General features: G+C 41.4%; 1 protein-coding gene across 1 annotated transcript in view; it reads right to left on the bottom strand.

The window, feature by feature from the left end:
* The window catches only part of KIF26B (kinesin family member 26B), a 377,549-nt gene that overhangs the window by 190,548 nt on the left and 167,596 nt on the right, over nucleotides 1–19,405 (bottom strand). Inside the window, exon 4 of the mRNA XM_066617657.1 lies at nucleotides 16,585–16,751. Coding sequence (XP_066473754.1) covers nucleotides 16,585–16,751 — 167 coding nt within the window. The remainder of the gene's footprint in view (nucleotides 1–16,584; nucleotides 16,752–19,405) is intronic.

The following is a 19,405-nucleotide window of genomic DNA, read 5'->3' as shown; positions in this document are numbered from 1 at the left end:
TGCCCATCAGTAAATTTATCTTCTGCTGAGCAGGATACTTCTCATCTAAGAGCCTTTGAAAGGAGCATTAAAGGCAACAATCTGAGGGCTCCTGCTGAATGCTCTGCTGTTCTGGAGCACTGCTCTTCCCCAACTGCATTGCTAATGGTTTATAACAGATTACAGCTACCCATTTCATCTGAATATAGCAAACCATGGTTTGTGCAAACCATAATTCATTAACAAACCAGGATATGAAACCATAATTTAATATCCTGGTTTGCTAACAAAGTGTAATTTATACAAACCACAGTTTCTTGTATTTGGATGAAATGAGAAACTGTGGTTTGTTACAAAATGTGAAAAAGGGGCTTCAGTTCCCTCCTTGCATGAAAACAGTAGGAAAGAGAGCAGCATAAGAGTACAATTAGAGTACAACCCCTGCTAATTGGGTAAGAGGCACTTTTTCAAGTGGGTGCTCCTTTTTTTAGCAGGGGGAGAGTAACTGGCCCACGTCACCCCAGCACTGTCTGTTCTAGTGGCTGTCTGCTGGTATTCATCTGCATCTGTTTAGATTGTGAGCCCTTTTGGGACAGGGAGCCATTCAGTTATTTGATTTTTCTCTGTAAACCGCTTTGTGAACTTTTAGTTGAAAAGTGGTATATAAATACTGTTAATTAATAATACAAAGTTCAGCATGACTCAGGGTCCAATTCTTTTTAATTTTCCATCATCAATGTAGGTACAGTGTAGCCTTAAGATAAGGGAACAGACAGAGGCCTCCATAATCCCCCCACTGCAGGATGCAGTGACATGGTTGCATCAGGTGTTTTCCAGTCCTGCTGCATAAGACGCCAGAGATTTAAGTCAAATTTGGGGGGATACAAAGCATGTTCTTTACTGCTCAGCTATAGGCCCTTTTCAGTGGCTTCTACAAGGTATGTTAAAAATTGAGCTCCAAGGAAACTGTAAGCAAACTGCACTAGTTCATTCAACCAACAGCATCCCAACTGCCTGTGTGGATGGGTCCCAGTGACAAATATCACATTGTTTAACCATGTATTCTGGCTTGGTCATAGGTAATGCTTGGTCCCTGAAAAAGTATTACAGATCAGGAAGACAGGGCTTTATGATTTTCCCATAATGTTTGAATATGAGCTTCTTGATGAGACATACAATAGCAACCTAGTATTACAAGATCTTTATGTTTATGAGTGTCATAATAAATACAAAGACAGTAAGGAATAAAGTTAGATTCTGCTGTAAACTAAGAAAGGAATTGTTTCTGTGAACATCTTGTGACTGTGCCTAGCCAGATTTCTGGGATTTTGTACATGAGCAGAGTTATTTGAGCCTGTTCTGAGCACGTACAGAGTGCTTGGCTAAAGTAGGCCCTTGTACTTAGTTGTTTGGTTCAGCTGAATGCTTGGACATACCCCTGTGTCTGTGTTAAAGAGGAAGTGGTGTTGAAGACACAAGCTTTGATCGCAAGAAGTTGTTTTGCAGAACTTTTGCAGTTAAAAAACAGGAAACTGCTAGCTTAACCGAAACAGACAGGTGGTTGGAAGAGGAAAGAGACTTTTGCAAGCATCTTATTAGCTAATACAAGGAGGGAGAGATGAAACTTTTGCACTTAGTAATTTTTCACAGCTTTCTTAAATGCCATATAGAGTAGAGTGTGTTGAGTAGTGGAAGATGCAAGTGGAAGCGAAGATTCACGTGGTATGCTAAAGCTGCTGAGATAGGTTGCTTGTCATATGTCAATCAAAGTTAAATCTGACATGTATAAAAGCTAGGAGCCCTGAGTATTTCACGGCTCAGCCTTTGGGAATGATCCCGCTGAGACGCATTGCTAGCAATGGGAATAAAGGTTTGCTCCTTAACCTCTTCCGTGTTCGCCTTAATCCTTGTTCAACCTGCAACATTTCTGGTGCCGTGACTCGGATGAAAGGTGAGATGGTGTATTCACTTCATGGTCTAGTGGACTTGCCCACTGGGGGGAGGCCTGAGCATTCTGCCCCGGCGCCAACGGACCCTTTGTCCGTGGGGACAATGCCCTGGCCATACCTCCTGTGGCCAGTCATCACTGTTACACCCCGAACCAAGGAAGGAGATAAGGACCAAGTTCAGTAGGGACCAAGTTCCCCAAGAAACCCCCCCCCCAGGACGTCCGGACAGGTGAAAGTCTGGGGATAGCAGACTGGACCTCCCTCCAATTGAGGGGGAAGAAGGGCTTGATCACCCCTGGGGACCTCTAGTAGCCCTGGACAAGTGGCCACGGCGAAGCTGTGTAACCCTTGGAATTGGGAAAAATTGGGAGAAGTATTTCTGTAACTGTGTGAGATGTAGATTTGTCCAGGGGGGTCAAGGTGGTCTGACCAGGCCAAACGTTTTACCCCAGAAATGAGAAGACACGGACAGGGGAAGGATGTGCCCCCTGGGTTCTCGTAAAGATGTGTGTGAAGCATTTTATTGTCTTAAGATGAAAGGATTTCCTCACAAGACCTTTGTTCTGTCAATTAGGTCAGTATCTTTAGATCATCACACTATTTCATCAGAAAACCAGATTTTGTGTACGTTTTCAGAGTATAGATTCCATGTGTGAGTATCAACTGAGTTGATGGCAACCTTCAGTCTTGAAAGAATATGGTATCGCGCTCTGAATGGTGGTTCTGGAACAGCGTCTAGTGTGGCTGAAAAGGCCAATTCGGGAGTGGCAATCCCTTCCACACCGGGAGCAAGTGCAGTCTGTCCCTGGTCTGTCTCCCTGGCTATGGGCCTTCCTTCTTTGCCTCTTAGCCTCAGACGGTTGGCCAAGTGTCTCTTCAAACTGGGAAAGGCCATGCTGCACAGCCTGCCTCCAAGCGTATCAACTATAGGTAACGGAATAGCATTAAGTCTTTACTGTAGAAGACCTGTGGTAAATGAAACAATTTAGCAGCTGACTTCATGTGAGTATGTGAATATGTGACTATACATGTATGTGTGTAGAGAAAGACTTATGGAAACTTCAAAAGATTTTTTTTCTCTCTCTCTCTCTGCACTATTTCTTGTTCACATACTTTTTAAGTATGTGGTTTTTGCCGGTCTGTTTTATCCATACAAATCAACAGGTTCAAAAGTTTGATAAAAGAAGAATAAGGAAAGCACAAAGGACCATAAAGCCAATCCTCCAAGAACAAATTGAGGATGACATTGCACCCCCATATGCAAAGGGGGGTCCATGAAGTGTAACTGGGCAAGAAGTGATATGGTTTAGGAGCTGAATAAGCCTGTGTGACTAAGGTGTATGTGAGACACATTAAAGGTTCATTAAGTCTCAGATGTGTGAATTGAGTGGTTGAGTCTCTGAGATTGAGTGGGGTTTTTAAATTCTCAAAGATTGAGTGGCTAGCGCTTGCTAGGTAACCTGAAAGAGTCAAAGAGAAAAAGAAAGGGAGCAGGTCTTTAAAGTTGCCAGCGCTTGCTGGGAGGCTTGTTTCAAGAATGAGCATAGACAACAAGACCAGGAACAAGCTAAACAGATGATTGAGTCTAAATGAAGCAGGGCTAGAGAAACTGTTAGCAAGAATAGATTCTGGACAACAAGGTAATGCCAAAAATCACCAACCATAAGAAGAGGTACTAGTAGACCTAAAAGGTGTACCAAGAAAGTTAGAATAAGGTCCAAACTGAAGACAGATCCAAAAGGTCCTTTAGAGCAAAACAGTAGTACCAGTTCAGAATGTAAGCTTAAATGGTACCAGTAAAAACAATAATTATGTGTCTAAAGTGTCCAATGAGTTTCAGAGCCTCAGTAACAAGTATGTCTTCTATGATTAGTTAACTTGTTTTAAGTATATTATGAACAAAATGAAATATAACCTGTTTTACTGTGGTCAAGATGTGTTTGAGGTTTTTCTTATCAGAATGTCCATCCCTTCAAAGACTGTAGTTAGAAAGGAGAAAAACAAGTCCTGACTTTGACGTCCACATCAGTTAAAATTACCTTGTGTTGTGAAAGTGAGTACAGACTCTGGATAGCAAAACCAAACCTTTACATTAAGCACCTGTCTAATTATATATAAAAGGCACAGTAAGTGAACTGAATCCAGTGAAAGACTTTGGCTGGTGTCTGGCAAATGATTTATGAATATTCGTAAACTATTTAGTGGTCTCGTTTAGAAAAAACAAACAAAGTTTTCTCCCTTTCCCGTAAGACCAAAGAGTCCAGTGGGTCTCAAGAGTCCCGGGATTAAGATGTGTTTTATATTTGCTCAGGCTGTTTCAAGTGCATCCTGTGTTCATCCAACTACTAATGAAGATTTAAATTTTGCATTTTACTTGTAAGGTTTTAAAACTATGCTTCTAAAGGGACACACTACAAACAAGAACTAAATATGTGTTGAGTCTTTGCTTTTAAGAGTCAGAAAACATGTTCAGAAAGTTTAAAATTATATTAACAAAATGGTTATTTTGAGTGTTCTATAAACAATAAAAGCTTGCATGATGTTCTCTATTTAAAAAAAAATATCAATTTAAGTATCTTAAATTGTATAAGAGTCCAGAACAGTAAGCTGCCTTTGTGAAGTTTGAATGTCAGGCCATTTCCAAGAAGTGAATTCAAAGGACAAATGGTGTTTTGACTTTTGACTTGTAAATAATACAAGAAGAAAGAAATACCAAAGAAAGAAAACAATATTGTGGTTGAATCTAGTGTTGAAAAGTCGAGTTTAGATTTCCTCTTTTATACAAGTTCATATGTAGGGGTCTATGTTTCTTAAAGTTAAGATCTGGTATGAATGTAAGTAAACTCTTTAATGCTTAAACAAAGAGCTGGCACAAGGAAAAAGGAAGAGATCTGTTTTCATTTAGAACATTGTTCATTCCTTGGAGTTGACGCTTTAAGTAATGTGTTCATCTTGGTGCTGGTGGGGCATGGGGAAGGGAGAGGGGTACTGCAACTTTTAAAAAATACTGAGTTTTAGAGGTACATCAGTTAAAGAAATGAACCTACTCCAGAATATCTCCTGCCTGAACTAGTAAGAAAATAATATCAGAAGTTTAAGGTTGTAAAATCTATAGAGCTTCCATGCACGAACCCCAAACACAATATAGAGCAAGCTGACCTCTAGAACTGTTGCAGAATTGACCATGGCATGACTTCCACTACCAAAGGCAACAGAATTAAAACTAAATTGTGCATTGCATGCATAAGACCCAAAACAGTGATGTGCAGAATCACTTCGGTAAAGAGACGTCCTCTTGAAATGCAATCTCCCACTTTTTTATGACCAAGAATTTCAGAGTGATTAGGGATTTTCTGTCATTATGCTCCAGATGTGGATCAGATCACTGTTTTTGTTGCAGATCAGAAAGAAACTCACAGTCTTGTCCACTAACCATATAAAAGAGGCACATGGGGAACTGATCTGTTCTTTGGAAAGCTTCATGGAGAGACCACATACCCATATTACAAAGGAATGGTTCATACAGCCAGTGTTTCAGGGCAATTGCCATCAGAATATGTGGAGCTGCTGGCAGGTTTGCAGCTCAAACAGCACTGCACTGAAACATTGGCCTGGTTCAGTTATCATACAGAACCATGGTTTAACCATGGTTCCATGCAACATTCAGAAGTCTACAGTTTCTGCACATCCCCTCCTCTTCACATGCAAGTTGACAGGCCTTTGGCATCCCAGGCCCTGAATTGTTGTAAGCCAGGATGTGGCAGGAAGGGCCTTGATGTCAAAGGCCTGACATGAAATGTAAATTAAAGGAACAGCAGCTGTACTGTCTATGTTGCTGATTAGCAATCAGCTGCACCTGTTACAGGTGGGAGTCACATGACTTGGGGAGAGATGTGTGCAGAGTCACGTAGGCTATGGTGGAGTGGTGCAATGCACCACTGGACAGCCAATCAGAGTGGGTCACAAGACTGTCTTGTGACTATGAGGTCGCCCTACTCTGATTATCTGGCCCCAGTATATATGGGGCAAGCACAGACACCAAGGTGTAGGTTGTTGTGGTGGAGTTTCTGCGTGCCGTGCTGCTGGTTTGTGTACTGATTTGGACTGCCTTCTCGTGACTGTGACCTGCTGCATCCCTGACTTCTGGACCATTTGACTGACTACTCTTCGGCCTGCTCCTTTAACAATACCTGCTTCTGCAACAAACAAGCCTGTGTCTGCTTCTTTCGCTCTGTTTGGGATTGCCTGCTTCTTGTGCTGTCTTCCTACGCTCCTGTGCCACTTTGCTATCGGGAAAGCAAGGGCTATCCTCCCCTGCTGGCCTGACACAAGTGGGACATTTTCAAACTTCTTTCCAAGTTGAGAACAGACCAGGATTCATTGTGACATTTGAACACAAGAAGATGTGAATACCAGATTCATACCCTGATTTATTTGCAAACTTTGGTTAGGAACAAACTGCACTTTTCTGGGTTTGGAGATCACAACAAAACTCTCTAAATCAGGGTTTAAAACCTTGTTCTAAACGAGGGGTGTCAAACATAAGGCCTGGGGGCTGGATGCGGCCCATGGAAGCTTTTTATCAGATCCTCAGGCTCTCAGTTGCTGAGCAGTGCTGAGGTGTTACTGCTAAAAGAGCAGCCCCCACGAAAACTGGACTCTCCCATATCTTGTAATATGATAAAGATTTGTGTGTTTTCTCTTCTGTCATTTGAAGTTAATGAATTCCTAAGTGAGAAAAAGTGTTAATTTTTGGTTATGAGTTGTTTAATGACATCACTTCCGGCCCTCAGCAGGCATCACAAATGTCATTGGGCCCTCGGTATGAAACAGGTTTGACACCCCTGTTCTAAACCATGGCTAGAAGTTTTAAAAATTCTTCACTTCAAACACAAAGGGGAGAGGGACACACAAGCCCAAGACTCATTAAGGTCACAAAGAACTATATTTAAACCATAGTTCTGCATGACATCTGAATGGGGTCTCTGACTGTGAATAGGTTTGTTCACATAGGATTTATCAGAGAAATGACTGCAGGAGCCATATGGCAAGCCCATTCATTGAACAGAAGGTCAATGCTATCTTATTTTGCTTGCGATTGTTGCAATTTCTTTTAAAAGAGAGAGAAGGAGAGCGAAGAAATTAAGAAATGACCAATAAAAGAGGGAGAAGAGGAAGTGAAAGTTTTAAATTTTAGAAAAATATTCATAAGGGTCATCCCCTGGGAGAGGTCATCCGGGGGGTTGGAGTGGGGTGTCATCAATATGCCAATGACACCCAGCTCTATCTCTTCTCCAGACTCCAAGTGGCGGTTGAGGGCCTGGAGCGCTGTCTGGAGGCAGTGAGGATCTGGATGGGGGCTAACAAGCTGAAATTAAATCCAGATAAGACAGAGGCTCTCCTGGTTTGGAAATCCTCGATGCAGGTGCTGGACTATCGGCTTGCGCTGAGTGGGGTTGCACTCTCCCTGAAGGAGCAGGTCCGCAGCTTGGGGGTCCACCCGGACTTGCAGCTGCTCCTGGATTCCCAGGTGGCGGCTGTGGCTAGGGGGGCCTTCGCTCAGCTTCGGCTAGTGCACCAGCTGCGGCCGTACTTGGATCGTGCAGACCTGGCCACGGTGATCCATGCCACGGTGACATCGAGGTTAGATTATTGTAATGCGCTCTATGTGGGACTGCCCTTAAAGACGGTTCAGAAACTGCAACTAGTGCAGAATGCGGCGGCCCATGTAGTTACTGGAGGTAGGCGGTTCGACTCTGTCAGTCCGCTTCTCCAGTGGCTGCACTGGCTGCCCATTCGTTTCTGGGCCCAATTCAAGGTGCTGGTTTTGACCCTTAAAGCCCTATACTGCTCTGGGCTAGGGTATCTTAGAGATCACCTACTTCCGTACAATCTGGCTCGTCCTCTTAGGTCATCAGAAAAGGCCTTTTTACAAGTGCCACCACCTAGGGAGGTACGTGGGGCAGCAACAAGAAATAGGGCCTTCTCAGTAGTGGCACCAACGCTATGGAACTCCCTTCCCCTTGACTTAAGAATGGCTCCCTCTCTTGAGACTTTTCGGCGAGGCCTGAAGATCCTTCTGTTTAAACAAACCTTCTGAGTTCTCAGCCTTTTTAACATCTTTTCAACATCTTTTAATATTTTTTACAGGCCTGATTCTTTTATGATTTGCTGCTCTATGCTCTTTTTACCTGACTATTTTTTATCTGACTGCTGTTTTTATGATATGTGTTAATACGTTTTTATTTGCTTTAAATTATGTTTTTAATCTGTTTTAACCTGTTGTAAGCCGCCTTGAGTCCCTTCGGGGAGAAAGGCGGGGTAAAAATAAAGTAGTAGTTGTTATTATTATTATTATTATTATTATTATTATTATTATTATTATTCCATTAATAATTAAAGATATTGGAAACCAATACTAATGTAATATTAGAATATTAATATTATGAAGTTGTATGATTAGGTGGAAATACTTACCTGTGAATGCAGACCTTTAATGTTTAACTTGTTTATCTTTGAACAGTATGTTAACATTTTCTATTATATGTGGCTGTAATATATTAGACCTGGATTTCCCAAAATGTGGGTCATGACTTGGGCCCTCCTACCTGCCCTTATTCGGGTTTGGCTCCAAATCAGAACCATTCCAGAAGCTAAATTACTCACCAAGAGGATGGGAGGCCTCTTCTGTGTGGCATCAAGCCATTGACCCACTCACTCTACTGGCCTCTGCAGGCTTCAGAATGGCCTATAGAAGCCTTGGAAAACCACTTCTGGGTTGCTCCCAGAAACCAGACTTTCTGAGGCTTCTGCAGGCCATTCGGAAGCTTGCAGATGCCAGTAGAGTGGGTCGCCCGCTTGGCACAACCCAGAAGAAGCCTCCCTCCTGGTAAGTTGCGACCCACCACAGAAGATGAGGTGGGCTGTGGCGCCCAGAAGATTGGGAACCACTGCCTTAGACTGTAATAAAAAATATGGAGAAAAAAAGAGACTAGGGCAGCGTAGCAAGCAAAGAATTAAAATCTATCTGAGACAAAAATCAAAGAACAAAGCAATGAGCAATGCTAATAGAAGGCATCTAAGAAAGAAGCTGAAAATAACAGATTTTAGCAATGGAAGAATTCTGAGTCGGAGAAAAAAGTAAGGGATCACAAAGTATGCCCAAAGTACACTTTCCAGCAATTAAAGAGGATTAAACACCAGCAAACAAACAATGAAAGAGGGGGGACAAACTAAGAGACAATGGACAAAAATAAGTAACTCTGTCTTTGTTCAAGTAAATTTGAGCAAAATGAGTAGATTAAACTCTAAATTACAAGCAACAGGAGCCAAAATCCATGGTAGAACTCACAATCCTTAAGGAGCTTAGGGACTTCCAAGATAAATTTTATTTGAAAACATATAACTAATTCCATTGTTTAACTATTAAGTAAAAGAACAACTGTTCTAAAACTCTGTGAAAATCTGATACCATGCCTCAGCCACATCTCACACAAGCTGTCTTTTAAGCCACTTGAGATAGCTTAATCCTATTGACTCAGGTGGGGGTCATCTTATCAGTTAACTCTTCACACTGGTGAACAAAGCAAATTTTACTGAAGGCCTTTGCACCCACATTCCCATCATTTATGTTGACTGAGCTTTGTCAGTCCTATTTCACCCAGGCTCAAAAACAAATTCACTCACATGTATGTGTGAAGCCTGAAGAAGGACCTGAAAAAGCTAGTGATCAAAGTCTTTCCTTAAAGCTGAATGGAGTTCACAGCATGCTGTTAGGACAGGGTGGATGCTAACCAAACACAGACACTAAGTTTAGAAAGTGCTTCTATAGAATATTTATATAATCATTTGAGATACCTGACTAGATATTTTGCTGCCCATGTCCTGCCACTCCCCGTTCCTTTTCATAGGAAATTCTGGATCTATCACATTCATATCTCATTTTTACATCTAGATTTTCAGGAGATAGGGCTGTCTCATTTGATCCTCACAGCAACTCTGCCAGATAGGTTTAGGTTAGAGATAGTGCTTGGATTGTCAGTGAACACCATGTCTGAATAGATATTTGAACCCAAACTCATCTGGTCTTTCTCCTTTGCTTCTCATGCTATTGCACGGTACATACAACCTTCCCTTCATGTGAAGGATTCATTATCATGGTATTGGTTTTGCCTGTTCACACACCAGGATCTGTATGTGTGATTGGTACCCTCCATTTTTTTTCCAGTGTACTAATCAGATGTTGGATGTTGAGGGTGGGCTGCTGCATAATCGTAATCTGCACATGCACATGCTCTTGCCTTTTTCAGGAGTCCTAATGGGTCAATCCATTCATGCTGAGTATAAAGCTATACAACCAACAATCCTGTATCACTGAACTTTTCTTGTTCAGTGCCCCCCAGGAGAACTATTTGACTGGATTCAGTTTCTAGTGATTTCCTTTAGAAAATGGTCATTTCAACTCAATTGATACAAGGACTTATTATTGCACTAAATTGTGGTACGATGCCAAACCAGCTGTGTATTCAAACAACATGGGCATTTTACAATTTATTCTACCATACTGTAGTCTTGTTATAAAGTAAAACCGTACTGGAAAGAAGTATACCCTTGAGCCAAGCTGAAAGCAGCTAGACATAGGTTAACTTTTCTTGAAGTTACACAGAGATTTCTTTAGAGTTTCAAGTGGTCACCAGTTTCTACCCACTAATTGCAGGGAGAAAGCTGGCTGAATGAATTGCTGTCTTAAGAAAACACTGGCTCTTTTACCAGTCTTGTTAACAGTGCTCAGCAGACATGGTAAACCTTGGCTGGAATTTTAAAAGATGGTACAGCTGTGTTTTAACAACTGCTTTATTCAGTAATTCTTATAATGGGAAGACAGTTACCAAATCAAAGGACTGCAGTTTAGATCTTACAGGTGTAGAAAAACTTAAAGGTCGTGTTTTAACCTTGGACCTAGACACCTGAATCTATTATTGTCTAGTGTTCACAACACTATTCTCTATAGTTCATGATACAGTGAACTATAGTTATATGTATCAGTGTAGCTGTAATAATGGCATCAGTATTCTTCTTCAGTCTGAAAGTCAAAATATAAAAGAACTATCTATGGATCCCATGCTGCACTTGAAAAATAGTACAAACATGCAAATAGCAACATAGTCAACCAGACATAACAGTTACGTCATGTCCACAACCAAGACCATAACCATAACCAAGACAGCCAGAAGGTTAATTATGTTCTTAATTTTTACATTTACTGCCCTGAGACTGAAGAACTAAAATCTAACACGTAGACTCCAAAGCAGATAAAATCACTTGAGCAGTCCAATCGTATTGGGTTGCCCCACTGACAGAACTAGCATTCTGCCAATGCTGGCTACTGTAAAGCAGATGTAAAGTGCATCCCAACAGTGTGCTCTACCAGAGCACCAACAGGAAGGCCGGAGTCTTCTTAGGCGGGTTGTCGGAGCACTGGCTACCTGCCAGAGCAGATAAACCATCATGGAAAGTGGGAGGGGAGTCGAACAGGGCAGGGAGATGCCTAAGAAGCAAGAGAAAGTTTCAAGTCTTCTAAACAACACAACAGTGAAATGGTTTTCTAGTTGTGTGAAATTATCTGAACACTTTTGAACATTCTTTCTGAACATGAAATGAGAAATCTACCAGGAGTGTCTCCCTAACACACCCCCAGGCAACGAATGGGAATTCCAGTCTTGGATGGCATCCTTTCATTTTAGCAGGATATGGACAAGGGAAGTTGCTAGTGAAGTATCTCCATATCCACTCTTGCCCCTTTTGAAATCAATGACAAAGAGACCAAGCAAAGTAGCAGGTGCAAAACCACAAATCACAGCTCTCCCCTCAAAAGTAGGTGCAGCATTTCTCACTAGCCTCAAACTATGTTAATAACATATTCAGTATCAATTGCAAGATTTCAGTTGTCAGTGCAGACATTGTTCATGGGAAATGAATGTTATGGTCTATTATGAACATTGGTCTAGCTCAGTGCTTCTCACACATTTAGCACCAGGACCCGCTTTTAGAATGAAAACCTGTCAGGACACACCAGAAGTGATGTCATAACCAGAAGTGACATCATCAAGCAGGAAAATTTTTAACAATTCCAGGTTGCAATCCTACCCAGGAGTAAGCTCCATTGACTATCATTGTTAAAAGAATATACATAGTAGCTTCTTAAAAGTACAGGTCTGTAACATTTCCCCAAATGCAATCACATCCCATGGTAGCATCAAGTCTAATAGATTAAAAATAAAATATTGAAATGTATGGGGACCTACCTGAAATTGGCTCGCAACCCACCTAGTGGGTCCCAACACACAGTTTCAGAAACACTGGTCTAGGTAAATGATTGTTACAAGGATATCATGATTCTGATCAGACCCAGAGAAGTATGTTACTTAAAGGGTAAGGGAGCTTAAATCCTGTACCTCCACTGAGAGTTACTGTTGTGCTTGCAAATATCCATCAACTTGCCTTTTCTTCAGGAATGCACAATTTGGGTGATAAACTGACGCTGTAAGGATCAAGCAGCATTTTCTGCCATGGTGCCAGGCCTTTAGGAAATCAATGGGACTACTCCAGTATAAGCAATAGGAGAACTATAGCTTGGTAGACCCTTCAACAATTTTACATTTTAGATAAAGGACAGTCATCTAAAATTCAGAACTCTCCCTAGACATCATCATCCAACCCCATGTTAAACAGGCAGCGTGTAGGAACTAAGCTAAAAATCTGCAAACAATTTCAAATCATTTGTTGCCAAAACACAATGTCCTCACTTGCTGTGAAGGATCAGAAGATTTATTTACATAACCGGGCTCATGCCAAAGTAAATACCACGGCCAGATTTCTGCCCAACATTTAAATTAGTATTTCACTTCTGCAGTGATTGTTTAGTTAACATTACAGATGGTGGGTGAGCCACAAATTATTAGGAGGTTTGATTCAATATAGCTATGTTTGTAGGCATCTCTAACTTGTGCCAAACAAAGGGCAGCCTGAGAATTAGGGACCTACAACTATTTTCACAACATTCTGTTCAAAAGGATAATAAATTCAACAAACAGACTTTCATTCTTTAAAAAGTCTCTGATTTTGAGCAACTAACAATCTATTCCTCTGAGTTGCGTACACTGCTAGAACAGGCACTCCAGCAGAGCACTGTGGTTTACAATGTTGCAAAAATGCAGCTCATTGTCATTCACTTTTGGGTCAATTGTGCAAGCGGAAGGGCATGCACAGGAGTGGCTGCTAGAACCACTAGCAGCACTAGTGTGTGCCAGGAATCCCTGTTCCTTCCTTTTTTCCCTCCTTGGACGTACATCAGCTGTCGTGTTGGCACAGATCCAAGGAAACCCATAGCACATCAGGAGGATTATCTGGAGGTAAGGGAATAAAACTCCCCTTACCTTGAGGAGACTTCCTTATCCCCAACCCCCACCACTAGATGCAGTGTGCACCTCCATGGCATGGTTACACTGGCACCAATGACAAGGGATAGGGTTAGGACCTTAGTTTCTCTCAATTTTAGAAGAGGCTGAATGCCTTTCACTGCAGGTTAAATTAAAAGCATCTATAAGAGTTATTCCACAATCCTATTCATGACTACCTAAAAGTAAGCCTCAATGAATTCAATGGGATTTATTCCCAGGCAAGTGTGTATAGGATTGCGGCCTTGGAGGTTAAATAAAGAAGAATCAAATTAACAAAAACCAAGCCTTCCATTTTTACACAGGGAATTCAAAAGCAGAGTGAAAAACTGACTGAAAATGTCAGTCTCTTTCTGAATTGAGCTTTAGAAATATCAGGAAAATGTTGTACAGAACAGATGTTAGTGTTCTGCCAAAACTCCTATTGACATTTTTTCTCTTATTACATCACATATTACAAATTTCAAAATGGTGAACACTCAGAGGGGGAAAAATGAGGTTAGATCAAAAAGTTGCTTGAAAAATCCTTAAAAAGCCTACCATTGGATATATTTCTTCAATGAATAAAAAGAAATACCGTTAAAGTCTGTTTGTAGGGAAACCAGAACATTTATTTGCCTAAGCCAGGAGTGCCAAACATAAGGTCCGGGGGCCGGATGCAGCCCGCAGAAGCTTTTTATCCGGCCCTCAGGCTCTCAGTTGCTAAGTAAGCTGAGGTGTTACTGCTGAAAGGGTAGCCCAGATGAAAACTGGGCTCTTCGATATCTTGAAAGATGATCAAGATTTGTGTATTTTCTCTTCTGTCATTTGTAGCTAATGAGTTCCTAAGTGAGAAAAAATGTTTATTTTTGATTATGACCTGTTTAATGACATCAGTTCCTGCCTAATGACATCATTTTTGGCCCTTAGCAGGCATCTTGAATGCTATTCGACTCTCAGTATGAAAGGGGTTTGACACCCCTGGCCTAAGCCTTGTCCCATCCTCGGTTCACTACAGTTTCTTGGCAAGACAGTGAGGGATTTTCAGGCACAGTGTCTTCAATACGCATATTATATGCATCTTCCTCCACCACCACCCTCCATTTTGATCTGAGCTGAACCTAGTAATCTCAGTTCTTTTTTTTTTATAACAAAGTTTATTTATTTATTACAGATACAATTAAGGAAAATCGGTTAGACTTAGGGCTGAGACTGCACAGGTTACACATGAGGGTATTGGCCATCAATTACAACATACATTAGTCCAATAAAAAAAAATAAAAAATGATAATGTCTAAAAACGAAATTATTCATCAATACAAAAAATTATTATATTTGTTAATCTACTGATTAATAATTTAACTAAACAATCAATCTTTTTTATCTAAAATTATCTATCCAATCATAAAAAGGCTTCAAATTTTTACTTATACGCTCTTCTTGCCACTAAACTAATATTTAAAATAAAATATTTCTTATCTGATTCTTGGTTTCTGATGTCGCATTTAAGAGGAATGTTACCAGTTTAAATGGTAATACACACTTCAATACCTCTTGTAACAGTTTATATCATTTTCCAGTATTTCTTTGCTTTTTCGCATATCCACCACATATAATAAAAAATCCCCTCAATTCTTTAATTCTTCAATTAAAGAAACTAGTAATCTCAGTTCTTGAATAGTGTCAACTGAATCTGAAGAGACTTTTTTTTGTTGATCTGATATCTTCCATATCTGTGCAATGAAATATCAAGTCCCTTCAATAGAGGCTAGAACAACATGTTATGGACAAAGTCTTGCCAACCGCACTAGCTTCAAATTTCCTCTGCCTCTCTCCTCCAGCAGCATTTACTGGTGTAGAAGCCATGACGTGTCATCACTGCATCACGGGTGTCATGTCATCTCAAGTGGTATCCATCGCAGTGGAAGGGGAGCTTGCAATGCAACAATACCACATCATACACAGGGTCAGCCCACCTATAAGACTGAACGAGGTAGTCATTTCAGGCAGCAGATAGGCAGGGAGCCTACTCGCCTCCATTGCTTGTCCTCTTCCTCCTACTACCTGTACGGAAAAAGGAAGAATGGAATGGAGCAGAAAAGGAAGTGTGGAGGAGATGAGACTGGTGGGCTAGAGTTTCTCTGCCACTCTAACCCACTACTCTCCACTATTTCACACTCTAGTTCAGAACTCTCTTCTCCTCCACAGTTTCTCTTTTGCTCTCTCCCCCTCTTTCCTTTCCAATCCAGGAAGTAGGGGGGAGCAGAAGTTAGCACATCATCAAGTAAGGGGCAGCATTTGGCACAGGAGCTCTTTGGCAAGCTCTGATCGCACATTTTTATTATTGAACATTACAGGGCAGAGCAGGAGGTGGAGGTAGGACAACTGCTTTCGGCAGCAGCCATACATCAAAAGAAAGTTCTGGCCAGGTGATTCCTCTTTAGCCAATTCCAGGGACGAACTGATGTATATTGCACCTTTGGCCTGATTCACAAGGGCTGTTCCTGGGACCTCATAAGAACATAAGAACATAAGAACAGCCCCACTGGATCAGACCATAGGCCCATCTAGTCCAGCTTCCTGTATCTCACAGCGGCCCACCAAATGCCCCAGGGAGCACACCAGATAACAAGAGACCTCATCCTGGTGCCCTCCCTTGCATCTGGCATTCTGACATAACCCATTTCTAAAATCAGGAGGTTGCGCATACACATCATGGCTTGTACCCCATAATGGATTTTTCCTCCAGAAACTTGTCCAATCCCCTTTTAAAGGCGTCTAGGCTAGACGCCATCACCACATCCTGTGGCAAGGAGTTCCACAGACCGACCACACGCTGAGTAAAGAAATATTTTCTTTTGTCTGTCCTAACCCGCCCAACACTCAATTTTAGCTGAAAGGTTTCATGCTTAACATAACGCTATATTATTCTGGGGGGGAAAATGTGGCTGCTGTGGAATTTCAAATCCTAGGATGCCCCATGCACAAGTAAAGGCCTCATCTTTCATTGTCCTTTAAAACAAATTGTTCATATATGAAAAACATATGTAAAACCATATCCAGGAGATTTTTCACTGAAAGCTTCAGCTGGTAACATTGCACATAATCCTCTAATCCAATTGATAAATCTTATTTTACTTAACCATACTTCTTTTAGGTTTGCTGGTCTACACCCCCAGGCAAACCAGAGATGCAGAGTACACTTACTGGTTTCATCTTACCTGGCAAAAAAGGAAGCTGCCACTGAGGTTCCTGTTGATGTATCACTAGCAACACAGGTGGTTTGGGAAGCAGGAAAGCTGAACACAGAGGGCTTATCTGCATTGTAACGGTTTAGTGCAGCTTCTGTCAATCCTTCTCGGCCCGTCTCAGTCATCAGCTGGGAGATCTAAGGGCAAAAACAGAGTGAAAGAGAGTGATGACAAGACCATTGGGTGCCATTTTACCAAACCACAATGTGCTTTGATGGGGTGCGATGGAAAATATTGCATTCACTACACTTCTGCAACCTTTTAAATGTATTTACTTCCACTACAATCCTATTTTGAAGCACTTTGGCTTGGACTTCATTTTCATTAAAAATAATTGGCTAAAATAAGCCCCTGACACTGTTCGTTTCCATTATTGCTTTGGTGTTCCTTCTGTTTAGAGGAGACAGTGTAAACCATTATCCTTGCTCCATTTGAACACAGTGGGAAACTCAAAATACATTAGTCAAAGTCTATTTATTACAGAAAAACTCTACAAACATTAGTGAGTGCTGTGATGTAGTCAAGCCTAAAGCAAGTTGAAGTGTGGACTTGACCAAGAGTACTAGGCATATCAATGTATTCTAAGCAGTTTAAAAAATGATAATTGCAGAAAGCTAAATGCATACTTCACATATTGTTGGTTATAATTTCTCACGGCAGAATAAATGTCAAAAGTATGAAATGTCCAGTATAGTACAGGAAGGATTTTATGGTCTGAAAACACTGCTTGTGGTTTATGTATAGCCATATTTTTTAAAAAGGCATTACAATCCCATTGGAGTCTCTGCTTGCCCCTCCTCCCTTCTTCCTCAGAGGCAAAATTTTTGGCATTGGTTGATTTATTCTATTTACTGTGGGGTGTTGTTGTTGTTGTTTCCACTAGAAGGCAAAATTACAAAAAAAACCCCAAAAAACAAAAAAAAACACTGCATACAAATAGAAAGTTGGTTGAGCTTATGGTGGCACTTAAATTCTGGCTGATTTGTTAAACGGTTTTGCATTGCTTGCTTCAGAAAACTATATGCTCCGAGTTAACCAGCTTTCTCTGAGATTCTCATTGGCTTGATCAGTAGAAAGATTCGCTTGCTTTCTCTTCCCTGGTGTTGGCTACCTGACAACCTGCAAACAAGAGGCTATCACTAGGGATGCTGGTGAATTTTGCTAAATTTGGGTTCAGAGCAGAAGTTCATAAGAGAACTCGTAGATTCAAAAAGATCACTTCAAAAGGCAAGAGAAGCTCTCCAACACTTCAAAATTCTTCTCCAACTTCTGGGGATGTTCACTGGATTTCTTCCCCTCCCCTTTACTTACTTTACTTCCTTGTTTCTCTCCTTAATTTCCATGCTGCACTGTAAGCAGCATTCCAGAAAAACCAATAGTCATGACGTGGGACCCAAAAGGGTCTCATCTCTTTCCCCCTCTTTATTGCACCACCATGCTGGTCCTTAGCATGTCAAAACTAAAGGGGAATTGGCAACATCCTTTGGGACATAGCCTTTTCAGCAACTACAGCAATTGCTGTATCGTTTACTAAGCCATTCTGAGGCTCAGAAAATGCCCAATTAAGCACACTCCCTGGCCAATATCTACCCCCTTTGCTTTATTTAAATCACCTGCTGTAGCCACTTGAAAGACTACAAGTTCCAACAGACACTGCAAGTTTCCCTATAATTCCAGCACACTAAGGAGCAGTGTGCTGGGAGAACAAAAGGTTCGCCCAGATAGGAAATCCTTCCTGGTCCCAAAGTTACTACTACAAAGTAGTACAAAGGTACTACTCCCCCGAGCCATGCAGTTCAGGAGCACCTGAACCTGCTAACCCTGCCAGTGAAGTATTGAAGTACCTACTTAGAAAGGAGTCCTGCATTTGGCAGAAAATCGATTTCAAACCACCATATTTACAGTAGCTTCTAGTTGTCAAGATGTGATTGTTTCTGGCTAGGTAGCAAACATAGCATCCTTATTGCTGTACTATTTTCTGTACATCTACATCAGACCCGCACAATCTATGACTCACCAAACTCAGCTTAGCCCACCAGCCAAGCACAGTAGTCCACTACAGGCTTGCTACACCTCCTGCCTGCCTGGGGCTGCAAAAAGGAAAAGAAAGCAAGCCAGAATACTTGCCTTGCATTCAGTCTCGTGGATCTGATGTGGTACAGATCTGATCTACACACTCATATACTGACTAGAAGCAACATGAAAAAGTTTGCTCCATTGAGGAAGGGTAAAATTCCTAGGAAGGATTGCTGTGGTTCTTATCTTGCATCCCTCTGCTCACATGGGATACTTGGTAAGACAGCGATTTTCAACCTTTTCCATCTCATGGCACACTAACATGACACTAAGATTGTCAAGGCACACCATCAGTTTTTAGACAACTGACAAGGCATACCACACTGCTGACCAGGGGCTCACATTCACCAATGGCCCAACTAATATATGACCCTCCTCCAAACACCCACAGCACATCTGCAGACCATTTGCTGCACACCATCCATGGCACAGTGGTTGAAATTCACTGGTATAAGAGACCAAGAACTGACATATCTCCTCACCAAGCTGGAGAAATGAATCAAGCTACAAATGAGCTGATTTATCACAACTGAAGTGGCACATGACAGGCTCTTTGCAGCCATTCCAACAGAAAAGCGAAGGGATAGTCTGGAGCTTCTATAAGGTTTTTCAGGATTAAATTAAAGGTCTTTTAAACTAATCTGGCCACATATGGACTTTGTTCTCTGATCAAATGAGACAGCTAGTTCTTGTTCCACTGGCAGACAATCACAAG

The sequence above is a fragment of the Tiliqua scincoides genome, chromosome 1, assembly GCF_035046505.1.
Source record: "Tiliqua scincoides isolate rTilSci1 chromosome 1, rTilSci1.hap2, whole genome shotgun sequence".
NCBI classification, from domain to species: Eukaryota; Metazoa; Chordata; class Lepidosauria; order Squamata; family Scincidae; genus Tiliqua; species Tiliqua scincoides.
Note: the sequence above shows the minus strand (reverse complement) of the source record. Positions and strands in the feature narration are given on the sequence as shown.